Consider the following 13,105-nt stretch of genomic DNA (forward strand, 5'->3'; position numbering starts at 1 on the left):
TGCTGCTCTGTGCCCTGGGCTTGGTGGGCTTGTTGCTCCCACTGCTGATGTGGCCCCTGGGGCTTCCTGGGGGGCTGCAGGGTGGGGGCAACACAGCCCAACCTGGCCCATACTGGGTAGGATCTGCTGCACATTGTCCTGGAGTGTCTGTGAGGGTAGGGAGGTTGGGTGCAGCTACTTGGAGAAAGCGAGTATTTTGGCAAGCAAAGGGTGGGGTTTCCATAGGGTCTTCACTAGAAATTATGTGTATTTTGACTTAATGGTGTCAGTGAATCATTGAATGGTTTGGACTGGAAAGGATCTTAAAGATTGTTTTGTTCCAGCCCCCTGCCATGGGCAGGGACACCTTCCACTGTCCCAGGTTGCTCCAAGCCCTGTCCAGCCTGGCCTTGGATACTTCCAGGGATTCAGGGGCAGCCACAGCTTCTCTGGGCAACAAATTCAAGAGGCTGAATGTGCAAGGATTGCTGCTGGTTTGGCTTCCAGGCCAAGAGGGACAAGTACAGCAAATACCTTCACAGCTGGTATTTCTCACCACTCTGGAAATAATTTTTTTGATCCAGTCTTGGAAAGTTTGAGGGTGGGGGAGGGCTGGGGGGGGGGGTGGGTGGGCAGAAGTTGAACAGGGACCATAGTCCAGCTAGATTACAGTGAGGGATGGCTCCTTGCACCTTGGAGCAAGCACTCCCTGTGAAGGGAAGATGGGGCAAGCAAGGGAGAGCAACCTCTGCCACCTCCTGGACCACCACTGCTGCCTCGGCTGCTTCGTGTTACCCGGCTGGGAGCTGGAGACGGGCAGATCCATGGGAGCCTGAAGGAATCCATCACTGAGTCTCATTTGGGGTTTTCTGTTGGTTTGGGTTTCTTTTTTCTTGCTTTTAATACTACCGCCTTAGTTTGTGGCCTGTCTTGCTGTGGTTGGAAAGAGGAGTATTGCTAGCCAGGTGGGTCGTTCGGTTGGCCCCACGCATGATCATGTGCTTCCCTCTTCTCTCTGTCAAACAGGATGTGCTCGCCTGATCTCCCAGAACAGAGACTTTGAACAATTTGTTGTTTATATGATGTATTTATTTTTACTTGTGTTTCATGTCATTTTTTTAAAAAATAATAAATTGTAAGTTGGTATAACTGCCTGTTGCTTCTCTTTCTTTTTTTTTTCTCTCCCCCTCCCCCCCCCCCCCCCCCCCAGTAAAATAAATGTCAAAATGAAAAAAGGAAAGTGGTGTTGTTTGAAGTGAGTTGGAGCTGGGCTGGGCATGAGCATCTCTGCACACCTGGAGCCCAGCCTCAGCCAAGCAATTGTGTCCTGCTGCTTCCAGCAGCACCTGGGCTCCATCCACACCTCGGCAGCCCCCCAGGTGAGCATCCTGCCGCCTCCAGAGCGGAGGGAGGCATCGCATGGCTGGCCCTGCAGAACTCAGGGAACCATTGGGACAGCTGGCCCTTGCCCCTCCCTGTCCTCTGTGCTTATTATTGTTGCTGATGTTCATCAGTCAAGGCCAGGGGAAAACAAGGAAAATAAATATTCTGCAGGTAAATAGCTTTAAGTCTCAGAGAGCTGGCGGGGCTTGAGGTAGTAACAGCGAGGCGGTCCTGCACGGGAAGGCGAGAGGTGTCCCGGAGCTGGTGCCGGCGTGCGAGGAGGGCCCTGGAGAGCCCGAGGAGGGAGCCGCGGGCAGCCCTGGCTCCCTCTGCCCCTCACGGGCGCTGCGGGTGTCTCCGCACCCGGCCGTTCTTGCTGTCCGGGGACGGGTGCTGCCACTTGTGCCAGGCTCGCTGCCGCTGGCGTTCCTGCAGCCGCAGGGCATTGCAGTAGGCGTCCAGGCTGGTGCCCGGTGCCCCCAGGGCCCGCGGGAAGCCCTTGGAGCCCGGGTGCAGGTCAGTCCGGGGCCGGGGGCTCTGATGGGTCCCTCCCGGCTCAACCCCCTTGCTCCGTTTGTGCGGTGGCAGCTCCGTGGCCTCGTGCCCGACGACGCGGAGGGTGTACCGGGTGAGGGGCCGGGAGAAGGAGCGCTCCACCGCCTGGCACTCGTAGGTGCCCATGTCCTCCCTCGCCAGCTGGCGGATCAGCAGCCCTTGCTCCAGCACCAAGAAATGCCCGTTGTTCCTGACCTGGGGCAAAGGAAGAGTTCGTGGGTCAGTCCTTGGGGATAAAGCCACCCCTGCTCCTCGTCCCTGCTGCCCTGTCCCCGTACCTCGCTCGGGGCTGTCTCCTCGCCGCGCCGCACCAGCCACCGCACCGTGATCTGCGGGGAGCGCGCCACGCACTCGAGGAAGGTCGAGTTCTTCTCCACCCCAAAAACCACCTTCTCCGCCACAGCGGTCCCTGCGCAGGAGAGGGGGTGAGTGCCCTGTGTGACCACAGTCTGTGGGGATGGCTGTGTGACCGGAGGGAGGGAGGGAGGGCAGCACGGAGCAACCAGCCCGCGCTGGGGGCACTGGTTTCCCAGCGCGTCCTCCTGGGCACGGCGCTCCCTGGGTACCCCTGGCTGTCCCCGGAGCTGGCGCTCACCCTCTGCCGTGTCCTGGCACTGGCTGAGGGGATCAGCCTCCAGCACGTCCTGGCAGCGGGCACGCCTGTAGGAGAGCAGAGAGGGCTGTGGCTGTCTCACTCCAGGCTGTGGGAATCCTCTGTGGCAATGCCTCAAGAAGGGGACTAGGAAAGGGTGGATGGCAGGCAGGTGGAGTGGCCGTAGGGGTCTGGCTGATGGGTAAAGCTCCAGGGCTGCCACTTCCCCTTCACTGCTCGGAACAGCATCACCTTGTAGAGGGATGCAGGGCTGGTGCGGGCACACACTCACTTCTTCTCGGTGAGCAGCTGTGGGGCGCAGCTCTTGCTGTCCCAGGTGCAGTAGGGATCCCTGGCCAGGCAGCAGTCGGTGCAGGTTCTGCCGTAGAGCTCGCAGCGGTACAGGGAGAGCTGGAGCAGCCCGTGGGTGCTGCTCACAAACAGCTCCTGCTGCTCGGGCAAGCGGGACAGTGGCAGTCAGCACCCGCGGCTGGAGACCGGGACTGGCAGGGAGCAGACCCCTGCCCCGTGCTGCCGTGGGGACGCTGGGGGCAGTAGGAGTGCGAGACAGAGCCTGCCACCCCCTTAATGCCCTGGCAGGATCCCATTCCCTAAATGTGCACCCCTTGGGGCCAAGGGACCCGGCAGAGTGGCTGAGACCAGCTGGCCTCTATCCCTGTCCCCAGACTGCTTTAGGGACAAGCAGAAGGGATACTCACCCGCTTTGGTGATAACTTCATGTCCAGGATGGGAGAAGGTACCTTGAGGGGAAACAAGAGGGTGCTGCAGCCATGTCAGTCCCTCCTGGGGACCACCCTACCAAGTAAGATTATGTCCCCAGGGGTTGCAGGATGTCAGGACCCTGGACCAGGTCCCTGGTCACAGATCTACCTGGTCCATGCAAGTAGCCTGGGCACTGGATTGGCTCTGCTTGGTGTGGGCAGCCCAGGACAGATCTGCCCAGCAGCCCTGCTTTCAAACCTGGGCTCAGCCCTCTCATTTCAGGGTGGGCTCCAAAGTGCAACCCGCATGGCCCCTCAGGGACTGGATGGGGAGCTGGAAGATGACTTGACTCCAGTCCCACTGGCACCCCTCGGTGCTTTTCTGCTGCCCAGGGCAGCTGGGAGCCCCCAGCCGTAAGGTGAGAACCTCCCTGAGAGCGGCCATTGATTTCCTGCAGAGCCTGCAGAGAGGGTGCCAGGGGCCACGGGATCCTGTGTGCTCCGACCATCTCACTTCATCTCACATCCACTCTGGCTGCCTTACCTTAGTGACGCTGATCTCCTCCAGGCTGATCACCTCGGGGCCACGGCTCACTCCTCCGGCCAGGGCCACCTTCAGGATTTTGCCGTCATCTGTGAAGACAGCGGGAGGAGCTGACAGGGTTGGGAGCCCCCCCCGGGCTGGCCGAGTGCCACACGAGCTGCCCCGTGGTGTCACCTCTCAGAGCTGAGGGGAGCTCCCACCTGTGCCGAGGAAGAGCACGTCGTAGTCCCGGCTCTCCGTGTCCAGCCGGTGCACCAGCAGCCGCCGCAGCCGGTAGGGCACATTGACCCGGACCAGCACGGGCTGCCGGCCCTGCGGGTACACGGGCTCCCACATCAGCTGGTGGCTGCGCATGAAGCTGATCAGCTCGTCGGGGAAGTCCTTGGTGGACTGCAGGAGGGGGTCGTACGTCTCACTGGGGCACTGTGTGACACACGGGCTGCGTTAGGGCCAGGCCGGTCTGTCCCGCTCCCCCTCCAGCTGCTCCCCATTCCCTTACCGTGCCGGGGCGGGGGTAGGGAACACGCCCCTTGTATTCTACCCAGCGGTAGTCGAAGCCCTCCTTGTGTGCGAAGGGGCCGCTGAAGGCAGCTCTCACGGCAGCCATGGAGTAGATGCAGACGGCAGAGCCACTGAAGACACCGCTGTGGGTGAGCACAGGGCTCTCAGTGTCCCGGCCGCTCCACGGGGACCAGGTGTATGCACAGCCACCCCCCTGAGCCCTTGCTGTCCCCTGTCAGCCCTGGAGTCATGCTCGGCCGCCGGGGGTGACAGGAATCCCTTCGACACAGCCAGTCCAGAGTGGGGATCACTGACTGTGCTGTTGCCAAAGCTCTGGTTTAACGATGTGCTGGTGAATCAGCAGCAGGGAAAGCAGGGAAATGCTGGTGGCCCTTCCTCAGCCAGCTGGGTGCTGATCCTGTCCTTCTCCACACAGAGCTCCCTGGGGAGCAGCCCTGTCCCACACAGGGGTTGATGAGGGTCCTGCTTACCTGGAGACCGTGAAGAGCCCAAAGACAAGGGGGTTCTGGGGATCCCGGGTGTGCAGGAGGAAAATATCCTCTGCAAAGAGAGGGGTGGAGGTGAGGCATCCCAGAGCTGGAGCACCAGTCCAGAAGATGCAGGTGGGCATCCCAGGGGCGTTCTGGAGGGAGCAGCCGTGGTGGAGCGGCATTGCTCCCAGCTGCGGACAGGGCTGGGCACTCACCCAGTTGGTCGAAGTGGGTCTCAGTGCCCTGAGGCCCCGGGATGGAGCACACCAGGCGGGCCTTCAGGAACGTGCTCCAGCGGTTGATGAGGCTGCGCTTCCCTCCAACATCATTCTGCCAGGCACCAAGAGCCAAGATCAGTTCAGCCTCTCTGAGTCTCCTCCACTGCTGTGCCCTCCTCATTCCCACAAAGGGACACCCCCAGCTTTCTGCCCTGGGGTAGGTGTGCAGTGACACCCTCACATTCCTCTGCTTGGGATGCTCCGTGCTGCACAGCAGGTAAAGCCCACCTGGTGGGACAACTGGCCAGAGGGTGCTGGCCTTGGCAACTGACCTTGCAGACCCTGGCCACCCTGGCATGGATGTGCCGCCGCTCCCACTGCCCAGCTTCCATGGCAGTCTCACGGAAGAAGATGTAGACTTTATCATCGTGGGGGTTGTAGGTATCGGGGATGGCGTAGGCACCAATGAACGTGGGCTCTGCAGTGGGAAGGAGCAGCACAAGGTGGCCCTGTGCCCTGATCCTACCCTGTGGTACTGCCCTGAAAGCCCTTGGGAACAGCGTGAGGTGCTGAGAGGACACAGGACCCATGGAGACCTGGCTACCCAGGAGGCAGAACACTATTCCCGGGGCTCAGGCTGTGAGAAATGTGCTGAAGCATGGGTCCCACCAGGGGCTTCATCAGTGCTTCCCCCCAGTAAGGAGAAAAGGCCCAGACCAGAGCTCTGGCCCCAGTGCTGGCCCCAGCCTCTCCGTCTCCAGCTGGAAGGAGAGGTCCCCGTTCCCCACAGGTGCCCCTGCTCCTACCATGTAGCCAGTGGTCCTGGTTCTGCTCCGTGCGGATGTAGCTCTGCTCGGCCCCATGGACCCAGGTCCGGAAGAAGGCAGCACTGCTGCCCATGAAGTCACTGGAAGTGCCTGAATACAGCTCCCCACCTGCAGGGTCAGGGGGGTGTAGGTGGGAAGCAGCACCTCCCAGCACAGATTATTGCCGGCACTCCCCCTCCCAACATCCCCTCTGCTCCTCACTCTCTCTTACCGAGGAGGAGTCCTGTGAAGGGCTCGTGGGGGCTGTAGGGGCATCGTCCTCGCCCCGATTCCAAGGAGTGGGTCATCAACTGCATGCGGGGAGCCCTGGAACCCTGCCGGACACAAGGGGGAGATGTCAGCCCAGAGGGAGTCTAGGAACAAGCTAGAACTTGGAGGAAAGAATGCAAAAGAAGTTGGTGTGTCTGTGATTAGCAGGCTCCTCAAGGGGGGATACCAGAACCTGGTCCCATCCCCATTGAGACATCCTGACACTCCCAAGCCAGAGCTGCTCTCTCCATGTGAATGCCAGGGACTGCATCAGGCTGGCCACCCTCCTGAGACTCTGGGGCTCCCTCTCCCCGTGTTCCCAGGGAGAGGGGTCTCTTGGCACCATAGGGATATGTCTGTCCAGGCTCTCCCTCACCTTCCCCCTGGCTCCCAGCTGGATGAAGGCACAGACGGGCTGGTAGGAGCCGGTGCCACAGGCAAACACGTGGCTCTGGTTGAAGGGCTGGAGGAGGCGGATGAAGTTGGCACACTCGGTCTGTGCAGGGGAGACGTTTGTCAATCCTGAGCTGTGGTGACTGCCAGGGGTGTGGAGCCTGGCCAGACCCTGTCCTGGCAGGTGTCCAGCTGGGCTCGGCTCCTGCTGGCTCCACAGCACCATTCCAGGCGGACCCCCAGGCTCCCTTTCGGGGTGGTGGGGTTGTTTAATATCCGCGGTGAGCTGCCAAAGGCGATGGGTGGAGGCTGCCAGCCCTACTTACCTCCACATTCCTCCCTGCCAGCTGGCAGTGCTTGACCTGCTCCTTGGGGGCTGGCCAGAAAATCTGAAACACAGAGACCCCGTGGATACAGCCCCTGCTCCCCTTCATCTCCCATGGCACCAGTGGGAACAGGCTCAGCCCACGGGCGCTGCCAGGCTCAGGTGCACAGAGAGGACATGGGGTTGCTCTGGCACAGGTCTGACATCCCCCTGAGTCCCAGTGGGGAGCCTGCCAAATCAGCTCGGAATGAACCTGGCGTGGGGACAGAGCCTGGGTGTGCCGTGGCCCACCCAGGCAGTGGGCAGGCTCTCCTGGATCCCAGCCTGTGGGAACACCAGGCTGCAAAGCCTTAATGGGATTTTCTTTTGTTGGGCTCTGGCCATACACACGGCCAGCAGGATGTCTTGGGATGACATTAGTGGACTCTGTGCTGGAGCTCTTGAGGCAGCAGCAGGGACTAGGTGTGACAGCAGGGCTCTGGGCACTGCCTGCAGTCCACCCAGGTCACATCTTCTGGCCAAGTCACCCTGTCCCTCTGGCGCCAGCCCTTCCCTGCAGGGCTCAGCTTCACCAGGGTTGGGCTGACCCCACTGATTGAGACATCCTGGTGTAAATGTGTCCCTGGTGAGGTTAGAACAGCCCAGTTCAGAGCACATCCACCTCCACGCCCTGGCGCTGGGACAAGGAGTGGCTCCCAGGGAGGAAGAGGCCAGCCTGGCCAGGGCCACCATCCTCCCAGCACTGACCTTCTCAGGCTCCCTGCTGGGATGGTCCAGGTGGAGAAGGAAGATATGATTTTTTGCTCCCACCATCAGCCAGGCCCTGTCTTCATCCACCAGGAGGGCTTGGTAATCCATCCCATCCCCTGAGGCCAGCAGCAGGCGAGAGCTGTTGGATTTCAGCAGGTCTGAGGAGCACAAACAAGGTTGGAGAAAGAGAAACCCATCCATGAATTACACAACCAGCAGCCAGAGGCCCCATGCCTCCCTCTTGGGACAGCTCTGGTTACCTATCCTTGCTCCAAGGGTACAGGACATTCCTGTCTTGGTAAAACCCATCACCCTTAGTGTTCCTGAGCTCCTCATGAGCCTCCTCCATGTGCCTAGCTGAGGGAAAGAGTCACTCCTGCAGAAAGCAGAACTGCACTGACGTTGCCCTGGCTGGGCTGGTTTGCAGGCACAGGGCAGGACAGGGGTTCATCCCCAGTAGCTCAGAGTGCTCAGCTTCTGACCTGCCTTCCAGAGGAACTCATGGAGCCCCAAAGCCTCTGCAGCCTAAAACTGTGGACAGAGGACAGAGCTGTGACTCACTTGCTGTGACTTCTGCCATATTTGCCATGGGTTCCAAGCAAAGGATGCATGGAAACAGAGCCAACACAATCTCTGCACCCACCTCTAAGCCTCGGAGTCTGTGAAGTGGCTGCTGGGCTCTACCCTACACAGAGAGTCAGGCAAGTGGATGGATGCACTGGGGCTGAGCCTTGTAAGGGAATTCCCCATCTGTACCCCCCGTGCCTCCCCAACCCAGCACAACACATTTCCCATCCTGTGTCCTGAGGCATAGCCTAAACCCAACATTAGACTGGCTCAGGGAAAGATCCAAGGGTACCACAGACCCAGTGCACTCCTTTGGGAGTGGAGACAGGACAGTGGGAAAGCCTCTACTGTTCTGGCTGCAGCTCCTCCCATGCAGCATCCAGGACAGCTCGCCTGGCCCTTCTGGCACAGTTGTGGCCATGTGGGTGTGTGACGAGGACAATAAGCTGTTGTGTCTTGGTTAAAACTCCGGAAACAACATCCCTGGGGCCAGTATTGGTCCGTGATGTGCAGTGCCAGGTTTGGTGCTGTCTGTGGGGCGAGAACCCCCCAGTGCCACCAGAGAGTGGCTGCATGTCACAGACCACAGCAGCTGCTGTCCCCCAGGCCCTGCTCCCAGGGATCCAGGTGGAGCAAACCAGCATTGAGGCAGCCCCCGGAGCTTCCAGAAGTCATAACTCATCTCTTCCCTCTCCAAAAGTGACAGGACATGGCTGCGGTTGGAGAGCTGGCTACTCTGGCAAGGCTGCTCCGGGCTTTGGTGTTGTGCAGGGTAATGGGCAAAAGTGGGGCCATGGGAGGGGGACATGGAGATGGTCTGCACTGGATGAAGGCTGAATGGAGGTGGAATGTGTCTGGAAACCCAGGGAAACTTGTAAGACCCGGGCTGAAAATCTGCCCACAATCTCAAGGAGTAAAGCAGTGTTGGGAGCAGAGGGAAGGAGGTGGTCAGGAGGAGCTGGTGCTGGCCAGGTGGCTGCAGTGTGGACGGGAGCGTGGGTGGATGTGCGGCCCCGGGCGCAGGTGGGGTGGACGTGGGCACAGGCACGGCTCCATCCAAAGGGACCCCGCTGACCCGGGAGGTTGTCTCACTTCCTTCCACTCCTTTTCCAGGGCAGAGGGGAAGCAGGAGAGACCAGAGCCTGCGGGCTGGAGACGCCGCTGACGTCCGCTGGTGCCTGCTGGGACAGGCAGCACGCAGGTCCCTGCCTGGATCCAGCAGCCAGGCTGGCTCCCAGCCGGCCCTTCCGTCTGCCCTGTCCCCGTTACGGTGGGGACACAAATCCTCCTCTGCCAGGAGCAGCTCCAAGCCACATCAAGGAGCTCCTGGGTCTCCTCCGGCTGCCACACAAACTGCACAGCCCCACTGCACTCCCCACCTTCCCTCGGGTGCCAAGGGCTCTCCTCCGGGTACTGGAGATACAGGGCAGAAGGCTTCCAAGCCATTTCCCACCAGCTGAATGGGATTAACAGCTGAATTCCTGTCCCTTCTTGCGAGATCTCCAACAGGGTGAGGCACACCATTTACCCTCCTGTGTCTGCCAATGCTCCCAGGACCTGCCTGATCCAGGGGAAATGTCGGGCAGGGCTCTGGGAGGGGGGCTGGGGTGGGAGGGCAAAGGCTCATCAGTACACAAGTGTAATTAAGAGGAATGGGTACTTGCTGGTCACACCCGGACCTGCAGCAGCCCTGTTTAAGGACAAGGTCAGGCTGGGTGATGGAAGAGCCCTCTCTGCTGCCTCTGGTAGTACGTGGGAAAAACCTGGGAGGACTCAAAACCCTGCACTTGCACCCTCTGGCCAGTTAATGACCAGGAGGGTCTGAGCCTGACCCCATAGCTCTGCTCCCTCATCAAGGGGACATTGAGTGCCGGGATACCGTCCCAGGAAGCTGCTGCACAAAACCCAGCCTCTTCTCACCCTCAGGTCATTAGATCCAAAACTGACACTGGAGACAGGGAACCAGGGGAGCTCTGCAGCAGCCGTGCCATGGCCAAACCTATGGGTGAGCCCAGAGAAACATCCTCTCCTTTGTGTTCACTACCTCCCAAGGCCATGTTGTTTGTCTTCATTGCCGGGACCACTGGAGGAACCTTGTCCCATCCATCATCTCTGCCTGTCCCTCAGCCACACCATCCTCTGTGTGGGGTGACCCTGAGCTTCCTGGGGTCACAGCCCGGCTGTGCAGGAGGGCTGCCCTCTCCCCTTCCCCTTGCCAGGCACAGCAGCCCACGGAGGAGATCCCTCAAGCCCAGGAGAAGCTCGGTGCTAAATCGGGCTCTGGCCCCTCACTGCTGCTGGCCCAAAAGGGACGTGCCAGGACAGCCCTGGCTGTGATAACCAGAGCCCTGTGACCTCCCCGTGCTCCAGATCACTTGCTGTGGGGTGGTGGCCTCTGGGTCCTGCCTGGCTGCAGATCAAAGGCTGGCACAGGACCCCAGGCCAGTTCCTGGGATATTCCCGCAGGAGGAGCTGCCAGGCGTGCTGTGGTTTCAGTGCTGCAAGCCTCGGGAAGAGGCAGAGCTCAGGCAGCGCTGGGGCTGACCCAGCCTGACCCAGGCATGCCCAAGCTGCCCTGTGTGCTATTACAAACCTCCTCCTCACCTCCTCGGCAGGGTGGGAGCCGCTGCTGTTGTTTCTGGCCCCGTGCCCTGTGCCCCATCCTTCCTGTGCTCTCCCGGTCCTCGCTGCTGTCATTTCCTTCTCTCGACCCTGCTTACGTCTTCTCCCCCTCCCCACCGAGGGCTCTGCTGCCAGCCCCATGCTGGGATCTGAGGGCAAGGCTGATCCCGTGGATGGACTGTCAAAGGCCTCCTTTTATTTATTTTTTTTTCCTAGGGGTTTTTAAACCTAAACTTCTCAAGGCATTGTGTCCTTGAACCTGCCCCGTGCTGTCCATGAGTCACATCCCTTGGCCATTGTTCACTCTGTCCTTGAGCCCTCCAGATGCTGGGAGCTTCCTCTTCTGCCTCTGCCCAAGGCTTGAGGGTTTTGGCATGCCTGGCCCCAGGACACTGCGGGGCTCTGAAGCCAGCAGTCCCCTTTCTCCCCAGCTGCCTCCTCTGGCTCAAAGGAAAAGCAGAGCTGAGCTGTTTCTGAGCTGGGCTATCAGCAGGGCCATCTCCTCACACAGATATCCTGCATCCCTGGGAGGTCCAGCCCTCTCCAGCCGCATCCTTCACTGTGCTTGTTGTCCCTGCCTGGGGAGCAGCTTCTCAGGGTGATGGAGTGGGCCAAGAGCATGGCCCTGGAGCCTGGAGTGCTGTGCCCATGGGAAAGCTGCTCCACCCTGTCTCAGGTGTGGAGAGGGCTGGTCCAGCCCTCGCAATGGTCACATCCAGGACAGCACTGGGGATATGCTGAGCTGCCACCCTCCAAATAAACTTGCTGTTTTTCACATAGGAGAAGTGGAAAGCAGCTCAATTGTCCACATTCATGCTGCAGGTTCACAGCACAGTGAGAGGCTGCCAGGCTGGCAGGGCTCTGTTCTAGCTGCTCAGGCCATTCCCCCGTAGACTTTCTCTAGGTACTCCCTTTCCACATTTTCTGGGCTGTGTTTTGTGCTGTCAGTCTGCCCTTGCTGCATCTTCATGTTACCAAAGCATTCCCCACTCTGCATCAGACCTGAGAGGAGCAAACTGTGCCTCCCCTGAAGAACTCGTCATCTGAACAGAGAAACAGATGCAGGGACAAAGGGAGAAATGCAGCAGGGAGATGATCCGCACAGGGAATCAGTCTCTCCTAGCAGAAGAGGAGGGTCAAAAGCAGAAGGGTTGAGCTGGGGTAGGACTGTGCTGCTGGGAAGCAGAGGAAGAGGCTGGTGAGACTGTCCTGGGGCTCAGTGTCCCTTTAAGCTGAAGGCAGGGGACACTCCCCAGGGGTACCCAATTCAGCCCCAGCCCAGGACACACCAAGAGAGGACCACAATGAGTCTGAGCAGAAGATCCCCTCTGGTCCCAGTGTTCTGCTGGATCAGGGCAGGGCATTCTCTGTCCAACCTCCTTTTCCAATAGCAGCAGCACTGGTGTAGCATCCTCAGGGACTGTGCTTGAGCTGCACCCCTGAAACCTCCTGACAGCCACAGCCACAGGGCTGCCTGTCTCCCCAGGCCCTGACCACCCTTTTTCTCCCTGTAGTATGCTCTCCCAGCCCTCCCAGGTAAGGTGCAGACCCCAAGGAACCCCTTACCTTTGTAGGTGAGGCGAAGGCGTGGGGCATGCTGCCTCCATGCCCTGCTGCTGCCCAGCTGCTGCAGGAGGAGGCAGAGCAGGAGTGTGGCGAGGGGCAGCCAGTGGCCAGGGGCAGCCCGCATGCTGGCACAGGGCAGTGGGCAGGGTTTGCTCACCCTCACAGCACCATGGTCCAGCGCTGAGATGCCAACTCCAATGTCAGCTGCAAGCAGAGGAGGGGGAAGGCTGCACCTGTGCTCACTGGACCAGTGTGGGCACTGGGAAGGCAGCTGTGGCTGGAACACCCTCTTATCTTCCACCCCCCTGGGAGCTCAAGCACATTCCATGTCCAGGGAATTCCCAGGCTAGCTGTTCCAGCCTGCCATGGGGAGGTGTGTGGGGTGATGTGAGCATGCCCACATCGTGTGGCACCTGGGAGAACTGGGGTTTGGGCATCCTGGAGGTGACTGACATGAGGGCAGTAGTACACCCTCCAGTGGGATCTCAGAGCTTGGGCATCCTCTGCTCAGTGTCTGCTCAGACCCCAGTGCTTGGCAGAGCCTGGTGAGGGATCCCTAATATTCATCTGTTCTCACCTTGGGGTTAAATCTCATCCCTTTCTCTGAAAGGGGAGTTCATACTGTGGAATACCATCCATAAATGCCATTTCTGTGATCCCCCAATATCATCCGTGGCTCTGCGTGTGCATGACACATCTCTGACTAGGATCTATGCAAATTCCTGGTCACCACAGAGCTCTCTGAGGCCACCACCATCCACTGGCTCCAGAGTGCTGTGGATTGGAAAGTGTCTTTAACACACACCCCCCTTTGGAGGTGT

General features: G+C 59.8%; 1 protein-coding gene across 1 annotated transcript; it reads right to left on the minus strand.

The window, feature by feature from the left end:
- Positions 1 to 1,698: 1,698 nt before the first annotated feature.
- On the minus strand, positions 1,699 to 12,408 carry LOC134048673 (semaphorin-3D-like). The gene is made up of 17 exons (XM_062500598.1): positions 12,285 to 12,408; positions 7,527 to 7,687; positions 6,781 to 6,843; positions 6,438 to 6,557; positions 6,024 to 6,126; positions 5,792 to 5,920; positions 5,318 to 5,463; positions 4,983 to 5,097; positions 4,768 to 4,837; positions 4,275 to 4,419; positions 3,976 to 4,198; positions 3,776 to 3,864; positions 3,229 to 3,270; positions 2,802 to 2,959; positions 2,513 to 2,577; positions 2,196 to 2,326; positions 1,699 to 2,112 (listed from the first exon to the last, which is right to left on the minus strand). Exons 1-17 carry the CDS (start codon positions 12,406 to 12,408, stop codon positions 1,699 to 1,701), a joined length of 2,298 nt encoding a protein of 765 aa, XP_062356582.1.
- Between the last annotated feature and the right edge of the window lie 697 nt (positions 12,409 to 13,105).

The sequence above is a fragment of the Cinclus cinclus genome, chromosome 12, assembly GCF_963662255.1.
Source record: "Cinclus cinclus chromosome 12, bCinCin1.1, whole genome shotgun sequence".
In the NCBI taxonomy this organism is placed as follows: domain Eukaryota; kingdom Metazoa; phylum Chordata; class Aves; order Passeriformes; family Cinclidae; genus Cinclus; species Cinclus cinclus.

What these genes read in the sequence shown, in the direction of transcription:
- LOC134048673 (XM_062500598.1), bottom strand. Translation starts at nt 12,408, where the DNA reads ATGCGGGCTGCCCCTGGCCACTGGCTGCCCCTCGCCACACTCCTGCTC. An exon ending in CGTGCTCTTCCTCGGCACAG is followed by an intron (nt 3,865 to 3,975) that starts GTGGGAGCTCCC and finishes CTGTCTTCACAG; the next exon opens with ATGACGGCAAAATCCTGAAG. An exon ending in TGAAGTTATCACCAAAGCGG is followed by an intron (nt 2,960 to 3,228) that starts GTGAGTATCCCT and finishes TTGCCCGAGCAG; the next exon opens with CAGGAGCTGTTTGTGAGCAG.